The sequence below is a fragment of the Pipistrellus kuhlii genome, unplaced genomic scaffold (genome assembly GCF_014108245.1).
Source record: "Pipistrellus kuhlii isolate mPipKuh1 unplaced genomic scaffold, mPipKuh1.p scaffold_m20_p_1, whole genome shotgun sequence".
Taxonomy (NCBI): Eukaryota; Metazoa; Chordata; class Mammalia; order Chiroptera; family Vespertilionidae; genus Pipistrellus; species Pipistrellus kuhlii.
Window position 1 is genome coordinate 49,793,117 of NW_023425404.1, and position 20,298 is coordinate 49,813,414.

The 20,298-nt window shown below is 40.4% G+C and overlaps 1 protein-coding gene and 1 long non-coding RNA gene across 8 annotated transcripts; one reads left to right on the forward strand and one right to left on the reverse strand.

Moving 5' to 3' along the window:
* The first annotated feature begins 382 nt into the window (after positions 1–382).
* On the forward strand, positions 383–1,011 carry LOC123652535. The gene is made up of 2 exons (XR_006741918.1): positions 383–524; positions 784–1,011. It is a non-coding gene; the product is annotated as an uncharacterized LOC123652535 (long non-coding RNA).
* A 9,827-nt stretch (positions 1,012–10,838) lies between these two features.
* Positions 10,839–19,953, reverse strand: LOC123652536 (E3 ubiquitin-protein ligase RNF4-like). 7 transcript variants are annotated; one of them, XM_045583072.1, is made up of 3 exons: positions 19,893–19,909; positions 17,231–17,380; positions 10,839–12,087 (listed from the first exon to the last, which is right to left on the reverse strand). In XM_045583072.1, the coding sequence occupies exon 3, from the start codon at positions 11,859–11,861 to the stop codon at positions 11,304–11,306; it is 558 nt and encodes a 185-aa protein (XP_045439028.1). In that variant the 5' UTR covers positions 11,862–12,087; positions 17,231–17,380; positions 19,893–19,909; the 3' UTR covers positions 10,839–11,303. The 7 variants fall into 7 exon arrangements, with proteins under 7 accessions (XP_045439028.1, XP_045439014.1, XP_045439033.1 ...); XM_045583058.1 differs by lacking the exons at positions 17,231–17,380; positions 19,893–19,909 and adding exons at positions 14,056–14,190; positions 14,871–15,328; XM_045583077.1 differs by lacking the exons at positions 17,231–17,380; positions 19,893–19,909 and adding an exon at positions 14,659–14,842 and having other exon boundaries at positions 10,839–11,024; positions 11,950–12,087.
* Positions 19,954–20,298: the final 345 nt, after the last annotated feature.

Below are 20,298 nucleotides of genomic sequence, written 5' to 3' on the forward strand. Positions count from 1 at the left end.
GAGAAGTGATTTTAATGGCACGGAACTTCTTTTTGAGGTGATGGAAATGCTCTAGAATTAGATAGTGGTGATGGTTGTACAAGTTTGTGACAATGCTAAAAATCACTGAAGTGTTCACTTTAAAAGGGTGACTTTCGTTTTATGAAAATATATACTTAATGTTATTGATTGTTGATATTACATGATTGTTATTTCTTCTTTTAGATTTTTAAATTTTTTGCTTTAAGAGAATACAGAGCTGGGAGTCATTTTATTTCTACTGTGGTAGATATATCTTTGAAAACCTAAGTAAGTGTACTGACAGCTGAATCTTGCACATTAACTGTGCTTAATTTTCACATTATTACTTGTTCTTATGGCTTATATTGATCTTGCTGCTCCAGGTTTTGCCAATTTCCCTGACTTTCAAGAATATGGCTTCTGCTATAAAATAAGGGATTATTTAAACCATATTAGCTAAGATTTACTGAGCATTCACTGTGAAAAATGGTTCATGCACATTATTTTATTTAATTCTTATAGCAGTCCAGCCGAAACCGGTTTGGCTTAATGGATAGAGCGTCGGCTTGGGGACTGAATGCACCCGGGTTCGATTCCAGTCAAGGGCATGTACCTTGGTTGCGGGCATATCCCCAGTAGGGGGTGAGCAAGAGGCAGCTGATCGATGACTCTCTCTCATCGATGTTTCTAGCTCTCTATCTCTCTCCCTTCCTCTCTGTACAAAATCAATAAAATATATTTTAATAATAATAATAATAATAATAATAATAATAATTCTCATAGCTCCAGCCCACAGGCTCCAGACCCAGCAGTCAGCCCTAGTGGCTCATCCTAGCCAGTAGTCCCCACCTAGAGGAGACAGCCAAGGATTTCATTTCATTAGCAGTGGCACTTAAATATTCGTGAAATTTAAAAATGGTAACTGCAGTTCCAATTCATGGATCGTCAAAGAAAGCAGAGAACATAGGATTTACAAAAGGTACAGGTTTGGCAGATTTAAAGCCTGATAGTTTGTGAACTTTAAAACAGGAGCTGAAAATATAAAGGTGAACAACAAAGTTGGTTCCTGCTTTCACCAAATGTAAAAATTTAGTGAGGAAGATAAAATCAAACAAATAACACAGACCTGCTTGAGATGTGGTGGTTTCAGCAAGGCCTTAGTTTCCTTCCTTCAGCCCATGTGATTTGGACAGTTGCTGTTTTCCATACTTTCATAAAGTCCTATCATAACTCTCCGCCATTTGACCCTGCTTTGCCTTGTATCAGTGGTTCAGTAATGCCAAAAGAATGCTTGTTTGAGACAACGTTATATTTCACAGCAGTTTTATGGCGTTGATATTTACCTTCATTATAAATTCACTCTCTGAATCCTAAAGGGCATTGTATCATCAGATTAAACCAGGCTGGCCTTGTACTTGAATTCTGAGATGTTTAGGACTTTCTATTGTGGCAAACTCCCAGCAAACACCCTTTTTTAATAGTGGGCCAAAAGTGGGTTTACAGTTGTTCTTGTGAAAATAACACAATAATTATAAATACTAATAAAAGAATAAACTGTTTTGTATACTCACAACTGTAAACTTAACTTTTACCCCACCCTGTACAAATATGTAGAGTATTACTCATCTTTGATATGGTCACATTAGATATGTTTATTCAGACCATCCTTTCCTACTGAATACAACCCAAAACTCAGGGCAAACAAACCTTCTGGTTCAGACTATTGTTGGTTATCTGGTGTGGAGTGAGTGTATTTAGTCTGTGACCTGCCTGTCAGTCTTATACTAGTACAGCGGCAGTTTGGGCACAGGTGTAGTTCAGAAGCTTCACTGGAACTCCAAGGACAAAGGTTATGTTGTTTCACATGATCATTACTACAGCAAGAATGGTCTATGTCATTTTTTTTTTTCTTATTCCCTAAACTCCATACTTCATTCAGATTTGCTGTTTTTCCATAATATCCTTTTTCTGTTCCAGAATCTCATCCAAGCTTTCACGTTACATTTTTCAGTTCTCTTGTCTGCTTAAGCTCCTCTGAGCTGTAACAGTTTCTCAGACTTTGTTTTTGATAGCCTTGACAGTTTTGAGGAGTATTGGCCAGATATTTTGTAAAGTGTCTCTCAATTTGGATTCATTAGATGCTTTCTTCATGGTTATCCTAGTATTGTGATATTTTTGCAAAAAAAAAGACCACAGAAATCAAGTACCATTTTCAACAAGTTCTATTTCAATAATGAGTAATAACATTTCTTTTTTTTATCCTTACTTGAGGATATGTTTATTGTTTTTGAGAGAGAGGAAAAAGAGAGAGAGGTGAGGGCGGGGCTGGGGGGGGGGGAAGAGAAGAAACATTGATCAATTACCTCCCATATATAACCCAACTGAGGATCAAACCTACAAACTAGGAATGTGCCCTGACCAAGAACTGAACCCACAACATTTTGGTATTTGGGACAATGCTCCAACCAACTGAGCCAACAGCAATTAAGGCTCAACTACAGCAGGAGAGTGTACACAGCCCATATGGGGGTCGGGGGAGGGGACATGCCTGGAATGCCCAGCTTGAGTGAACAGGGAGGCGGTGCCACTGGACCCTACAGGACACTTACGACAATAGGCCACTCTGCCAAGCCTGGGAGATGTAGCAGCCCTAATACACAGAAACAAACACAGGAGGCTGGTTTTTAACAGCCAAAGTTATGGGGACTTCTCTTCCTGGCACTGGAACCCTGGGCTGGGGGCCTAGTGTGGGGCTGGGACCCCTTGCTCCTCAGGGAGGACCTCCACAGCCCAGATATCCCTCCTGATCGTTATCCATCACACATGGATGTGCAATTAACCCTTGCAGCGTTTCCCCCCCTCCTACTAGTCTTTATATCCTTACCTTAGGACTTTTGTCAGCTAGATTTCAGGTAGAAAGATGGTTGTTCTGTAGTTTATTTTATTTATTTTTAAAATATATATTTTATTAATTTTTTACAGAGAGGAAGGGAGAGGGATAGAGGGTTAGAAACATCAATGAGAGAGAAACATTGATCAGCTGCCTGTACAACCAAGGTATATGCCCTTGACCGGAATTAAACCCGGGACCCCTCAGTCCGCAGGCTGATGCTCTATCCACTGAGCCAGACCAGTCAGGAAGTTGTTCAGTAGTTGAGTTGTAATTTTGAAGTAGTTGTGGGAAGCATTTACCTACACCGCCATCTTGACCAGAAACCTGTCATTTTCCTTTGTGTTTTTTTTCTTTTTCTGACATCTGTGATTTTCAGAAAATGTCTTTACTGGTGGAAGCCAGTTTACACAGATTAATCCTCTATGACACAGATCCTTGCCCTTTTAATAGTGAATGAACACATCTACTTTCCAATGATTTATGATGAAGGTAGTATAACGTATTTCTGTGATTATGTTTCTAAGGGATTGGGGAAATATTCATAAATTACTTCTTCTGATCTGAAATTTTCAACCAATTAATCAAGGCTGACAGTGAGGAAGATAAAATCAAACAAATAACAAAGTACTGCTTGAATCCCGATAATCAAGAGACATGAATTAAACTATTTCATAAATTATTTTAAAGGATATCTTCATCAGGACCATAGAGAAACATGTATGCTTTTTTCCCAGAAAATTTTCCCAGAAAAATAAAGCCAAAGGACTTAAAAAAATCCTTGTGAGATAAGTATTATTATGCCATTTTTAAAGAAATTAAAGCTTAAGGAGGTTGCATAACTTGCTAAGGTCACTCAGGAATTAAGTGAAGGAGCCTGAATTTGAACTATTTATTTGACCCTAAAGTCCATTATCCTAATCTTTGAGTCAGCAGAGAACCAATCAATGTTTTCTGCAATTGAATTTATCAAATGGGCCAACTTTGTGAGGCAAAATAACTAGAACAACTTCCCACTGCTCTCTAGAGGGAGGAATAGAATTGGAAACCAAAGAAGATTCTGAAATTTCTCTACCTAGAAACCTTAAGAAATCACACCACTGCCAGCCCCTTAGTGAAAGCTTAACCTTAGGGCATAGGGAGGGAAATTCAAGTCAAGGATTGATATTTGTCCGTAGAAAGCCTGTGACTTGCAGGAATCGTCTTCTGAAGAAGCACACCTGCTTTCTCCCATTAACCTTGGCCATTCTCATAGAGCAGAGAAAAGGCAAGAAGTAGAGCAATGAAATCCTTGGAAACCTGTAGAAGAAATACCTGATTTCCCCCAGAGTTGTGGGGATCTTTCCTGAGAAATTTTGGATTGTGAACTTTTGAAATCATGAATACTAAAATATTTAAGGGGACCTGTTGCTTTTTTAAGGGCCTTGTTGCATATTTTAGGTCATGTTTTGCTTTTCAGAGTGTGGTAGGAATAGGCAACAGTGTATTTTTTTTCTCTCTAGAAATTATTAAAATAATACTTGTAACTGTTCCAACAGTTAAGGACAGAGAAGAGGAGGAGAAAATCCCAGCCGAGGAAATTAGAACCTCATGTTAATGATTAATATTCATTTAATCAAACTTGTAAGAAGTGGAAACGGATGGAAATGATAGCTCTAATGAGGATTTGTGTTAAATCATAAGGATTTGTGTTAAAATTTCTTGTTGATAAGTTTTAGCAAGTTTTTCCAGCTTTCTTATATAAACAAACATTGTATTTTATCTATCTAGAGAACCGTTAATTCAAAATATTACTTCCTTTATTTAGCTTTGAATGGATATCAAAGAAATTCAACTAAAAATCTTTAACCTCTGAAAATCAACTTTGCTTTAAATATAAAATACCAAGTTATACTTAATAATCTTTTTCAATATAAAACAAAGCGAGACATAAATAAGGGAAGTAAATCTTTATAGCACTTAATTTTTCTTAAAAAATTTTTTTCAAAAGTTTATGGTAGGTTTCATTACTTTTCTACAATCTCTCTTATCTAAATTCTCAGTTATTTCAAGACCTGGAGGAGTATAGAAGATATAAGCTGTCAAAGTTAAATATTTCCCTAAACATCTCTTCATGCTCTAAAATGCATACTTCCTTCTGATTGGGTTTTCCAAATTATACCTAGAAAGCCAGCTGAGTTAGAAGAGTAACTCACCTCCATTTACGTTCGGTCATCAGGCCACCAGGGCACAGGCAGATGGGAACCAGAGCCCAGAGGCTCAGGTGGCTGTGGCCAGGAGACCAGGACCTGGAAGCTTGCTAAGAATGGACTCAGAGCATGGCAGAAGGAGGACAAAGCTCAGGAGCTGGAGAGAAGAGGCCAGGCCGGGCTGAGGTCTGGCAGATTCCGTGGCAGTTTGTCAGTTGCTCTGATCATCATTAGCTTAAGAAAAAGAGAAACCCTGACTCGAATGGCCTACCTGCCCACATTTTTTTTTTGGGGGGGGGGGGAAGGGTTGGGGGGGAGGAAAGCAACTCATTTAGATTTCAGGTGGCAATCTAATATTTATTTATTTATTTATTTATTTATCTATCTATTTATTTATTTATTTATTTGTTGGCAGTCCAATCTTAAGATTCACATATCCCCATTTCTGAACTAGGGTGATCTACAAAATAAAAAAATAATCATCATCTGTCCATAAGCCTAATACATGAGCAATAACCACTTTGTCCCTCATGATCCCGTCACAGCATTGAGACCCCAGCTAAGTAGCTTTAATAGAGAGCTCTTCCATCTCTCAGAGTTCACACTCAGAAATTAACAAATGCCTAGAAAATCCCTAAGGAAGCAAAATGAGAAAAGCTTCATTTCAAACAACTTTCTTCATCAGTTTTAGCTCAAGATAGATGGCTAGACTGTGCTCCTGAGTGACCATCATAGAACCAAATAGCTTTTCTTACAGTAATTCCTCTAACTCAGTATATTTTCTTGAATATCTAAGTCCTGCCCAGCTGTCCAGGCTTAATTCCCACAACTCTTTCCCTCCCCCGCCCCTATGTTTGGGGTTGCCCAAAATATGCCATGCTTCTGTGGCTTGTACATGCTGTCCCTTCTGTGAGATTACCCTTCCCCGAATCCAATCATGATCTCTTTATTAAACTGCTGTAACCAGCACCCAAACTTTACCCTCGCCCTATTTCTTGTAGAAAAGATTTTGCTGGCTCTATACCAGGGTTTCTCAACTTCAGCCCTATTGATAGTTTGGACTGATTAAGTGTTTGTTGTGGGGGGTGGGGGGTGTTATCCTGTGAATGTTGGGATGCTTAGCATCTGCTCACTAGATACCAGTAACAATCCCCTAACTTGTGACAATCAAAAATGTCCCCAGACATTGCTAAATATCTGCTGACAGTTTGGAGGTAAGACCTACCCCCTGTTGATAATTACTGCTTTACACCCTAGATCTGTGTACATACGTGGACACAATTATTTTAATCTTTTATGGCACATCTCCCCTTCACTAAATTGTGAACTGCTGGGTTGTGCTGTTTCTTGCCCACTTTGATAGTACATGGCATTCATTGAATTAAATTTCTGTCAAGTAAGTGACTATGATAATGCTGATGATCACCTAGAAACTATGTCCTTAAGTTAAAAAAAAAAATTAATTTGGTTTTATCTTGAATAATTTTGTTGTTGGCTAGAATGTTTAGCAATTTTTAGTAAATGTGATTATATTAAATTCTAAAGTCTGCACATTCTAAAGCGTTTAGCCAAGGAGAGAGAATACTGTCCTAGAAGACAAAAGCCTGTCACCTAGCAGAGCACTACCTAACCTTGGCTAAGATGTAACTCCTCCGGGAATGATTTCTTCCACCTGTGAAATCTGAATTCCCAAGACTTCCCATCTATCTCTAAAATTTGTGATCCCAAAACCTACATAGCAAGTGGTCCCAAATTTCACAGGGGGACATATAAAATTTTAATTTCATTATTTAAAAACAAAGTTGGGGATAGATAAAGTTACGTTTAAGAAACTACACCAGGTTTTACCACATAAACGGTGGAGGGGGAGACAAAGTCAATAACCAAAGTTGCTTTTCTTTTCCAAGCCTCAGTCGTATCATATATAAAATAGAAATGATAATGCCTACTTCATAGGATCATTGTGAAGATCAAATGAAATTATATATGTGAAGTACTTAACAGGAGTTGGCACATAGTGAGAACCCAATAAATGGTAATAGCTATTATTATTATTGTACTAACATTTGTATAGCAAATGGTTTATGACACTTCACCCTCAAATTAACTTTCTAACTTAAAACAAGAGATATAAGTAGCTGTTAATCTTTATTGACTCCAACACAGCTGAATATAAATTAAAAGTTCAATTTTTTTATCTTCTTGACTCCAAGGAAATTACAAAAAACAAAAACTTCTCTTTTATACTTCTTTTATGCAGCACTTAGCAGTATTTCTATCATAGCTTTTATTGCACTGCATTATTTCTTTCATTTGTGTTATAACTATTGTTTTCATGTCTCTTCCCTACTACCTGGTAGCTTCTTAGAGAAAAAGATTATCTTACTCATCTTTTTAACTACACAGGCCTACCACACCATCAAAATTTAACAAATACCAGGTAAGTGAATGAATTAATGAATGATCGATGCCCTGCAATGCATTGCACTTTTTTTTTTAGAGTACATTTATTAAAGCTGGGGACAGTAAAACAAGGAAGAGCCTATGATAGAAGAAGCAACAGGACCCTAGGCATGCAACTTTGACTGTCTAGAAGTCTTATAGGAAAGAAACGAGCCACGGTGGGGCTTCTTTAGCTCACTTGGAAGTCAGAAAAAAAGGGGACCTTAAAGACAGGTTCAGAGGGTAAACCCAAGATGACCTGCCACTGCCCAACCTCTCCCCCCTCCCCCTTGCAAATCTCGTGGGGATTCTTAGGAGTTTAGGAGAAAGAAAATTTACTCAAAAAAGAGATGTGAGTGGATGTTCCCCAAGAAGGGCATGCCACCTTCTCTCTTCATTTAATATATATTTTTTAAAAATATATTTTATTGATTTTTTACAGAGAGGAAGGGAGAGGGATAGAGAGCTAGAAACATCGACAAGAGAGAAACATCAGTCAGCTGCGTTCTGCACAACTCCCACTGGGGATGTGCCCGCAACCAAGGCACATGCCCTTGACCGGAATTGAACCTAGGACCCCTCAGTTCGCAGGCCAACACATCATCCACTGAGCCAAACTGGTTAGGGCTTACTATATTTATTTATTTATTTATTTATTTTTATTTTTTTTTTCCCAGAGAGAGAGAAACATCAATGATGAGAGAAAATCATTGATCGGCTGCCTCCTGCATGCCCCTCACTGGGGATTGAGCCTGCAACCTGGGCATGTACCCTGACAGGGAATCAAACCATGACCTCCAAGTTCATAGGTCAGTGCTCAACCACTGAGTAACACCAGCTGGAACACCTTTACTCTTATTGAAGAACAGAGAAGCTGCTATTTCTGTAGCTTGGGCTTGTTCAGCAACAAAATGAGAAGTTAGTATTTTAAAGGCTCTATTCTCAGCAGGGAAGGCAAATGATGTGGTTATCTGATGGCCTATCCTATCACACCCACTGGCAGCTCTTCTGCCCTCCTTTTAGAGGATTAGTGATGCTGCAGAGCCACACCCGAGGCCACGTGTCTTCTTCGTGTCACTCCGCAGGAAAAGGGAACATGCCCTGACACTAGTGCATTTTGCTGTCTAAAAAATTTATCTTAATTCTTTAGAGTCAGATCCTATTTTTCCCCTTAAATCAAATATCAAAGTCTGAAATGTCTGCATGAACTTGGCAGGTGAGGTACATTTGTAGTGAGCAGAGTAGAATACAATAGGGAGATTTGAGAGCTGCTTCCAAACTGGAGAGAATGTGCTCTTTATCCCGGGCACATGGACAGTACATGCAGGAGCAGGATCTGTGTTTAATAGGCACCTCAAGTGTTTTGATTACTGGTCAACTGCCATATTTTTTCATTCAATGAAATGTGCAGTAAAGTTTGTTCCTTACAATGGTAGTAGCAGTGTTGCTTTCTTCCACGGAGACTGTCTTGCCAATGGAGCAGTGCCCATCCCTGCATCATAGAGGGGCATCTTATACACGGAAGGCAGCCAAGGAGGGAGGGAGGTGCATAGCTGCCCGTACCTTGTCAAACAGGCTTCCTCCAATCACGAGGCTTATTGTCACTGAGGTGGAGAGTGCACAGATGCAATGAGGGCCAGTGATTCTGAGCCCATAAAGATGTCAAAAATAAAATAAAAATAGAAAGATAAATACTAGTGTTTGTCTTACTCTGCAAAATTCAAACTGAATATAATCATCTATACAAAAGAGCATGGAAATAGAGCTGCGGAGGGACAATTTGGACCTCCACCGACTGATATATGATCTGACAGTGGAAAAAAACAGGAAGAACAACTCCTTAAGATGCCAAAAAAAGAAGAAGACCTTAAAAGGAAAACCAGCAAAAGGGGAAAACTTGAAGCAGAGGCTTAAGACTTGGATTATGGAGCAGCGCCAGAGTGGCTTATGTGTGTCAACCAAGCTTATTCAATGTCAGGCAAGAATGTTTGCAAGCAAAATGAATATTGTTGATTTTACAGGAAAGGCAATTTCATGAGGAGGGAAGAGTTGGCCAAGAGAACACAAATAAAGTTAGCTCAGAAAATGCCACCAGTTTATGAGGATAGTCTCATATATATAAACAGTGACTCAGAAGACAGCAGTGATACAATAGAAGTTCAAGAAATTGATGTTTGGAACTAAACATGATGATGAAGAGAGTAGGGCTGCAACAGAGGCTGAATAAAGTGATATGCTGCATAATATCATAGTACTGGCATGTAAACATTACCTGTGGTAATTACTAAATAAAAATGTGTTCTGTTTTATGTTTAAAATATTGATTTCTTAATTTTGGGTTGGAAAAGTAGGGGGTGTCTTATACATGGAAGTGTCTTATATACAGAGAAGTATAGTATGTGATATACTGTGCTATGTCACAGAGCAACTAATACTCTCCAAAGTGAGATTCATAAGATGATCTATTGAAATGTAAGAAGATAATACTTAGAACGTTCTTCTATTATTTTTCATTTTCATGTTCTTTTTCTTCCTCATTTCATTTCAGAGCATACAAAGAGAGTATACCACATTTATCTTGCATTTTCTGTGCTGAGTCAAGCACTGAGGTCCTGAGTATAGGACATTCCAGAGATTGCAGTGAGTAGACAGACATGATGCAGGGGTGGGCACTGCTCCATTGGCAAGGCAGCCTCCGTGGAAGAAAGCAACACTGCTACTACCATTGTAAGGAACAAACCTTACTGCACATTTCATTCTGAAGGAAAAGGAAAGAGCACCAGGGAAATCACACCCTCTCCAATTCTAAGTGCTAAGTGATTCTCTGCAAAAGGAACAAGAGCTAGTGTGTGTGTGTGTGTGTGGGGGGGGGGTCTTCCCAAGGCCTGTGACCTAGCCTGCTGTGACCTAGCAGGCTGCTGGAGCAGTAGGGATGGTGAGGCAGTGATGTGCTTGTTCAGAGAAGCAGGCCATCTTGTTGATCAGCTCATCAGCGCAGTAGAAGGCAGGCATTCCTGTAAAGCAAGGGTGAAGGCAGCCCCTCTTTGGCTTGGCAGGTCAGAGAGCACAGAACCACAGCTCTAGATTTCAGTGTGCCTAGGCAACCACCCAGGCCGACCTTGAGAACCACCAGTCCCAGCAGGACCTGGTGCCTGCCCAGGTTAATACCCAACTCCACCCTGCTGGTTGGACAGGAAGGATTGACTTCCTTCCATTCAGTGGAATCAGGAAATCCAGAGAAAGCCAGAGACAGCATCCTGCCTAGTCCATTAATTAAAATAAGGGCTCGATTGCTCTAAACAAGACCCAATATAATGGTTGCTTAAACAAGAATGAAGTTTATTTATTTATCTCATAAAAGTCCAAACTCATATTTGTGGCTCTGGTTTTCAGAGTTGTCAGTCTCCCAGCTTCCTTCCATTTGCCTGCTCCCCCGTATCTAGGATGTTGCTCTTATTTACATGATCCAAAATGCCCACATGTGACCAGTTAAAAATTGATTTCTATGAGAAAAAAAGGGAAAATTGCTATGAGGACAACCACCTGTCTCTGATTCACTATAGCAACAGAAGTTCAGGCCTGCAAGCATGAAGCCAAAAGAATAAAAAAGCAGTCTCGTCATTTGTGAACAATAAAAGAGTTTTCATGCACTCCAGAGAATAATTTTTAAAATCAGGCTTTTGGAGCTCAGAGAATTGAACACCAACAACTCCACAGTTTCTGCACAAGGACATGGAAAAATTCAGTCAGGGGGTTGTCTATCCTGAGCAACACAGCACACGTTATATATAAATGCGGTGGTACCGACGGCGGTCAATTTTTTTCAAACAAACTGGGCAATTTTTAGTATTTCTAAGGAAAGTGCAGAGGCACTGACTACAGAAGATGTGGCCACAGGCTGTAGAATAGATGTGTCGACTACTCAATTCCATCTCCAAGTACCCATCCATACAAATCCGGCACTGGATATAACCAGGTAGTGTTTCTTTTTCCAGGGCATTGTGGGAAGCACTGTTGGTCACATATACATCTCTGTCTCTCATCACCCCCTTCTTGTCGCTGCTCACCACACAGATGCCAGCTTGTCCTTGCAATGGCCTTGTGTTCCTCCTTGGTCTCCTCCTTTCCTCAATAATCACAACAGCGTCATGGTCAGTTAGGTCAATCACTGCAGGTTCTAGAGAGTCAGAGGTGAGGTCAACCACTTCCTCACTCTTTCCGAGTTCTATCAGTTTTGATTCAAAGACCATCTCGGGAGCTGGGCCTCCACCCCCAGCTGTACAAAATTCTCGAGCTTGTCTAGAATTCGCCACTCTACCATCGCATGTACTTGCACTCATTGTGCTTTTTGGACCCAGTCCTCAGTTTTCAGTGAATGTTAGAAGTCCTCAGTGTCTCACAGATGTGATCAGTCCCTCTCTGACTTACATAAGAATTTAAAGTCCAGATTTTCGAGTCTATCTGGTTCTGGTTCCGGTCCTGGCTCCACCTCCACAACTGCTGTGCTCCCACAGGGGTGAGCAGGGGTGAATCTTCTGGGAGCCACTTATAAAACTGAATTTTTAACTGAAAAAGGAGAAAAAAAGCTTTATGAATATTTAAAGTAAGATTGTTAGTGGTATAAAATGTATAGATATATAAAGAACATGCATATCAAACACTTTTTATAGTTACACATTGAAACAAAGCCTAAGCTTTGTGTCCCTCCTTATTCCATGTCCAGATGGTGGAGGGAAAAGGGCACACATGATCCAAAATGCCTTACAGAAAGAAAAGCATACAATCATTAGGCCAAGTCACACAATCATAAGCACCAAGAAAAGCTCACAACTTCACTCAAGATCCATTAGGAGGAATTCCAGGGTACACTGTAAAAATGGAGAGACCAAAAAGTCCTGTGCATATTTGAGTTTCTAACAGCAATTAAGACATGAACTTTTAAGTGTATGCACAAAAGCTTCATCTTTCCCATAATTCTCTAAAAGGGGCACAAGTGGAGTTTTGAAGAGTTTTAGCCCAGATTCTGTTCCAGGAAAGAGGGGATGGAGTTCAAGCACCCATCACAGAGAGTTTGGTTTGAGTCTACTCTCTGTGGCTTTTGGTTACGTGACCTAGAAGGTTAAAGTTCTTAAAACTTTATGAAAGCTCTATAAATTATTTTGTAATTTTAAAATAATGTATCATTAGTCATTAAGAAAATGCAAATAAAAGCCACAATCAGATGCCATTTCACAGTGAATAGGATGGCAATAATATAAAAGATAATAAGTGTTGGCAAGGATACAGAAAAATTGGAACTCCCATACACTGCTGATGGGAATGTAAAATGATGTGACAGCTTTGGAAAGCAGTTTGGAAGTTCCTCAGATATTAAACATAGAGTTACCAGATGGCCCAGCAATTCCACTCCTAGGTTTATACCTAAGAGAATTGAAAGCGTAGGTTCACATGGAAAACTTGCATATGAATATTGACAACAGCATTATTCATGATATCAGAAAGTGGAAACAACTCAAATGTCCATTAACTGATGAATGAAAAAGCAAAATGTGGCATATCCAGACAATGGGGAATTGTTTAATACAAAAAGGAATAAAGTGCTGATACTTGCTATAGTATGGATGACCTTTGAAAACTTCATATTAAGTGACAAGTCAATCACAAAGACCACTTCCTGTATGCTTCCATCTATATGAAATGTCAATAATAGGCAAATCCATGGGGAGAAATGGGAGTGACTGCTAATGGATATAGGGATTCTTTGGGGGATGATGTAAATGTACTAAAATTGAGGTGAAGGGCCCTAGCTAGGTGGCTCAGTTGGTTGGAGTGTCCTCCCATACACCAAAAGGTTGCAGGTGTGTATGGGAGGCAACCAATCGATGTTTTTCTCTCACATGGCTGTTTCTCTCTCTCTCTTCCCCTTCCTCTTTTTCTGAAAAACAAAAACAAACCAATAAAATTGAAGTGATGGTTACACAACATTGTGAATATATTAAAAACCCACTGGATTATATACCAATATAGGTAAATTGTATAGTTTGTGAATTATACCTCAATGAGGCTCTTGCCAAAATAAACACACAAGCTGTCATAGAAATGTTATGCAAAACAGCTGACACAAATCTGGATTGAGACACAAATCTTAGAGCCTGGTTGAAGAAGTGTGGAGCTCGAGAGGAAAACGGGGTGAGCCCAGAAGCGGGTGCAGTGCTCAGCGCTCCATCAGATGCACTGACACACTTACCTAGGCAATACTTTCCCACGGACACCTGCCTCTCACAGGATCACTACCCTTGTGGATGAAAAGGGGCCACATAGTAAACCTGACAAGCCCAGGGAAGGCCTGCATGGCAGCCTTACAAATTCAACAGCCAAAAGTAACCACATAGGATGGTCTGAAATTTAACACTTTTTAACTAAAAGCAGTTTGTGGCAGATAGTCATGTTCTAGGCTAGAATCTTCCCTGACAAAAGTCAATCTTTACCTTCATTAAGCCTGTCTATTGTCTTTTTGCATCTTCCATAACATACTTTTGGAATGTCAGGGTAAGGTCTGGGATTCCAGACCTCTTAGGGCACAGCCAATGCAACTGGGCATGAGACCACAAATCCTCTCGTTGTTACTGAGATCACGTTCACTGCAGACAGTTAACTGTCCTTACCCACCTATGTAAAGATGTGAATATCATTTTACTTTTAATCCAGTCCCAGAGGTTCCCACCACCACCTGCTTTCCCCTACCTCCCTAATCTATCACCAATGGATTTCATGTAACCCACTTATGCCTCCTCTTTTGATCATAATGTCTAAAACAAGATGCCAAACTACCATTCTCTGGACCATTTTCTCAATTTGTAGAGATTTTGCTTCTCAGCAATTGCTGGCAGTTTGGCTCAAACAAAAATTCTCTACAGGTTTGAATGCTTCTTACGCTGGCACCAGGTTTGAATGCTTCTTACGCTGACACCAGGTTTGAATGCTTCTTACGCTGACACTCTCAACCACTCAGGTATTTGCCTTTCGGGACGCACCTGCCTCTCCCCCTCCTCGTGCGCCCAGGGAAAGCGAACCCTCGGGGAGCAGGCTGCGCAGCCCCGAAAGCAGTGCCCACCACCCCCAACCTCACTCACGCACCCAGCGGCTCATCAAAAACCTAAATATTTTGTGCTGTTCCTCTCCCCCTCCCCAGTTAGCTACCCATTCCGGCCTCTCCGTGGCTTCCTTGTCTGATCCCGAAGGATCCCGAATGGGCTGAACCTGGCGGGGATGGCCGGAGTCCCAGGGCCAGGAAGAAGCAGCAGGAAGAGAGATGCGGAGGGAGAGGAGGACGCGGGGGAGGTACCCACCTTGACCGCGCCCAAGCTGGCAGCGGTGCCCAGCGAAGAACTGAGCTCAAGTAAGTCTTCGAGCGAGGAGTCGCGGCACTTAGTCCCACCAGCCGGGTGGCAGAAGGCACCGGGGTGCTCCCCCTTTAACTCGCTATTTTAGTTTTTCAACGGCCCAATCAAAACTCGAGCCCGGTGTGTTCGTTAGTGGTCTCTGGGCAAAAAGTGCTGTTATAAGTTAGAAAACGGGACTTCCCAGTCCCTTAGTTTCCGGTTTCTCTGAAGTCGCCTGCTTTCTGAGAAAAGGGAAGGGCGGGGTTGGGGGGCGGGGAGGGGAGTTGTCCCCGCCTCCTCTTTACCCTAGTCGTTAGATCAACAACTCTACAAGGGTGGTTGTCAATTAAGGCAATGTTTCTTAAAGAGAAATTTGATAAATTAATGCCTTACTTTTCCTTGTTTCAATAATGGGCTCACTGCAGGTATTTAGAGGCTGAAGGGCACACACACACACACACACACACACATACACACGTATGAAAAACATGCTTATAATTTGGGCTTTACAATCACATGTGAAAACATGTTTGATTTTAATTTATTCCTTGAATATTTATCAACTATTATGTCAGGCCCATACACCCCGAATTTTTCAGGAATGCAGCTATCAAGTTTTGTATGTTGTTCAAGGATATAGATATAGATATAGATATAGATATAGATATAGATATAGATATAGATATAGATATAGATATAGATATAGATATAGATATAGATATAGATATAGATAGATAGGTAGATATTTTTTAATTGATTTTTTAAAAAATATATTTTATTGATTTTGTACAGAGAGGAAGAGAAAGGGATAGAGAGCTAGAAACATCGATGAGAGAGAGTCATCGATCAGCTGCCTCTTGCACACCCCCTACTGGGGATGTGCCCGCAACCAAGGCACATGCCCTTGACTGGAATCGAACCCGGGTCCCTTCAGTCCCCAAGCCGACACTCTATCCATTGAGCCAAACCGGTCCCGGCTTAATTGATTTTTTACAGAGAGGAAGGGAGAGTGAAGAGAGTTAGAATGCAGGCCAATGCTCTATCCACTGAGCCAAACCAGTTAGGGCTGTTGTTCAAGTTTTAAAGCTATTCACCATTCAGAGAATTACACCACAACCAGCAATACCATATCTGAATCTGAGCCATCAATATAGTGCAACTTCCAGTCTTCAATGTCATGGTTCTGTTAACCAAAGAAGAGATTTAGACCATAATAAAAAACAAAAAGCACTTATTTGAGCAAAGGATTGTAATCCAAGAAACATAGATTCATATAGCAACTCAAACTGCACTTTGGAGAAAACACAGAAAGGCAGGGTCCATAAAGGCAAAAACCACAAAATGCAAATGAATGATTGCTGGCTAGGTTCACAGGGATTGGCTAGTTCCAGTATGCAAATGACAGAGACAGAAAGTCCAAGTAGCAGTTGTTTCAGGATGTTCATGACTTGTTAATCTAAAAACAAAAGGCCTTTCATAGTGAGTGGCAACAATTTTTTGAGATTAAAAAAATAAATTAAAAATTAGGAGGCTCTGATTCAGGCAGAAATCCAAATGGTGTTTCAATTAAGAGAACAAAGGTAACCCTGGCCAGTGTGGCTCAATTGGTTGAGTGTTGTCTCCTACACTGCTGTCAGAAGGTTCAATTCCCAGTCAGGGCACATGTCCAAGTTGTGGCCTTTATCCCCAATGGAGTACAGGCAGCAGATCAATGTTTCTCTCTCCCTCCCACTCCTTCCCTCTCTCTCTAAAATCAATTTTTTTTTAAAAAAAAGTTAAACTTCTCTCTGTATAACTGATTTCTCAATAAAAGCCTTTAAAAAAAAAAAAAAAAGGAAGAAAGAAAAACCAAAAAAAAAAGATTTGCCAAAAAAAGAGCTTTGCCTACAGATTAACCTTTGGAGGAATTGTCCAGAGTGAGGACCATCTTTTACTTAAACCCCCCAAGGGAGCCGAGACCGGTTTGGCTCAGTGGATAGAGCGTCAGCCTGCGGACTGAAAGGTCCCGGGTTTTTTGTTTTTTGTTTAAATATATTTTATTGATTTTGTACAGAGAGGAAGGGAGAGAGACAGAGAGCTAGAAACATTGATGAGAGAGAGTCATGGATGAGCTGCCTCCTGCACACCCCCCACTGGGGATATGCCCACAACCAAGGCACATGCCCTTGACCGGAATCGAACCCGGGCCCCTCAGTCCCCAAGCCGACGCTCTATCCATTGAGCCAAATCGGTCTCGGCTGAATGCTGGGACATTCCTGCGATTTCATACTTTTTTTTTTTTTTTTTTTTTTTTTTTTTTTTTTTTTTGTAAGAGAAATGAATTATACTTCTGGGATATTTAATGGTTAACTGCTCTTTTGGCTCCAGAAGGAGCCTTCCCCTCTTGGGTGTGTTATGTAGCAGGCAGTCGGGGCCTGCTGGTCACACCCCATGTCTGTGACGCACACAGCAAAGAGAGAATCTGCTGGAGTAGATTTCTAAGGGGTGAGGAGAGCTCAATAAAATGTTGGTTTCCATAAAAATAAATAAATAAATAAATAAATAAATAAATAAATAAATAAATGCCATAATATAAAATGGAGAGTGATGGGTACACACTGAGAAAATCCAGTGGGGTCCAAAAGGTGATAATCTCCGTTGTGAACATTTATGATATTTTTTTTTTAATTTTCATTATTTGATGAGGACAATTTAAAAACAATTTTACAATACATTTTCTAAAAGAAAAGTTTTATATATTAACTAGAGGCCTGATGCATGAAATTTGTGCAAGAGTAGGCCTTCCTTCCCCCAGCTGTTGGCACTGGCTTCCCTCCGGCACCCGGGACCCAGGCTTCTCTCCGGCACATGGGAACCAGGCTTCCCTCACAGCCCAGGCTTCGTCTGGAAGGTCATCCGGAAGGACATATTATGCTTTTATTATTATAGATTAGCCAAATAATTCTTCAAATAATCAATTTGTTTCAAACTGAGAGACAAGTTGCCTTCTGCTTGGGAGAGGGGGGAGGGTCTTATGGTTTCCAGCTTCCTTCCATTTGGCCAGGCCATGGTAGGTGATAGTTGGCTCAACTCCCACATTTCCCAGTACATAGAAGGGCAGAACATGGGCCACACTGATGGCAGCAGGAGAGAAACATCTCTGCTTAAAGTAGGAGCCTGTACTGTTTCACCATCACTCCTTCACTCCCAACCCTCCCCCAATCCCTTCCCCCATGGACACACACAGGAAAATGCCAGCTGAAACTCAGCCAATGGCTTTCAGCAAATTAATTTCCTAACAGGCTAGTCAGCTTCTTTTGTTTATCCTTCTCCTTGAGTAACCACTTACAGTAATTTAGGCCATGAATTTACAGATGTGTATGATACAAATATATAATTCATGACATTTTTCTAGAAATTACTTTTTTACTTCAGCAATATAGCATGGTTATTCTTCTATGTCAGTGTGTAAGGTCTAATTCTTTATTATCAACATTGAGACTTTTGTTTAATTTGCATGGCACAATTGTATTTAATGAGAATAGTTAAGCCCCAATATTCCTCCTCTCTGATCAGTTTGTGGTTCTGAAATGGGCAACAAAGGCATAGTCCCGAGGAGTATTACATGGGACCATTAGCCAGCAAACAAGCTTTTCACAAAATAGTTCTGTTGAATGACATGGAACAGGAAGTCCTTTATAATTGAACTCAACGGGCCTCAACCTTGGCTACACATTAGAACCATCTAGAGATTTTTTAAAAAAAACCCACAATATTGTGAAAACTTATGTCCACACAAAAGCTTGCACACGATATTTGTATCATCCTTATTCATAATTGCCAAATTTTGGAACCATTATGTTCTTCATTAGTTGAATGGATAAATGGACTGAGGTACACCCGGACAAAGGCATATTGTTTAACACTAAAAAGTAATGCACTATCAAGTCATGAAAAGACACAAATGAACCATAAATGCACATTACTAACTGAAAGGACCCAATTTGAAAAGGCTACATACTGCATGCGTCCAACTATATGACATACTGGATAAGGCAAAACTGAGGAGGGTAACAAGATCAGTGGTTGCTGCAAGTTGGGGGGTGGGGGGGAATGAATGTTGGGAGTACAGAGGGTGTTTAGGACTGTGAACTACTCTGTATACCATAATGATGGACACGTCATTATACACTTGTCCAAACCCATAGGATATACAACACTCCAAGAGTGAATCAAAAAGTAAACTATGCCTTTGGTGCTAATGATGTCAATGTAGGTCATCAGCTGTAACAAATGCACCACTCTGGTCAGGGATGTTGATAATGGGGGAGGCTGCAGTTGGTGGGGGGCAAGGAATATATGGGAAATCTCTGCACCTTCCTCTCAAGTTTGCTATTTTCCTAAAACTGCTCTAAATACATAAGGACTTAATTTAAGATAATAATACTGTTGTCTGTCTGGGCTCCACCCTTAGAGACTGGTTTAGTTGCTCTGGATTGGAACCTAGAAAGCTGGGTGTGGGTTTTTGTTTGTTTGTTTGTTTTTTAATAGACTATTTTTTAGAGCTGGTATGTGTGTGTTTTTAAAATATGTTTTTACTAATTTCAGAGAGGAAGGGAAGGGAGAGAAAGAGAAACATCAATGATGAGAGAGAATCATTGATAGGCTGCCTCGTACATGCCCCCTACTGGGGATGGAGCCCTCAACCCGGGCATGTTCCCTGATTGGGAATTGAATCATGACCACATGTTTCATAGGTTGACACTCAACCACTGAGCTGTACTGGCCAGGCATGAGCTGATATGTTTTAAAAAGTACCACAGATAATTCTACTGTGCGTCAGGAGTGAATAGTTATTGGTGTAAGTCACCCTTCAATTTTCTCAGGTAAGTTCCTACAGATCTTCCCTCAGGTATCCTTGCTCCACTGTTTGAAATAACCCACACCTGTCATACCTCTATACATCTCAAAATTTCCCCCCCGCTGCCTGACCACCCCAGCCCCAATCACCAACAGGGAGGACCACTTTCCATCAAGTGTCAGCCCCAGCAAATAAACGGCTTCCCTAACACCTACCTAAAGTGTTTTGTTGTTCCCTTAACACACTTTCCTATGACCTAGTTTTTTGGGCTTACCTATGCTACCTATACTCTTTATCAGGATGCATTAATTGTTTGAGTGCATGTCTGCCACTCCATTAAACTGAGCAATTTGAGAAAAGTATTGTGTTTTATTCATCTTGTCAGTACCTAGCACTAGCTAACTGAATTTTTTTGTCAAATAAAAAAAATGCACCAAGAGGGTCATTATGTGTAAACTATGCCTTGAAACTGAAAAATCTAGTATTTTTCATTCCAAGTTTATCTACTGCTTGCTAAACTATGAAATTCTCCAGAAACTCTTGTCCCCAATTCCT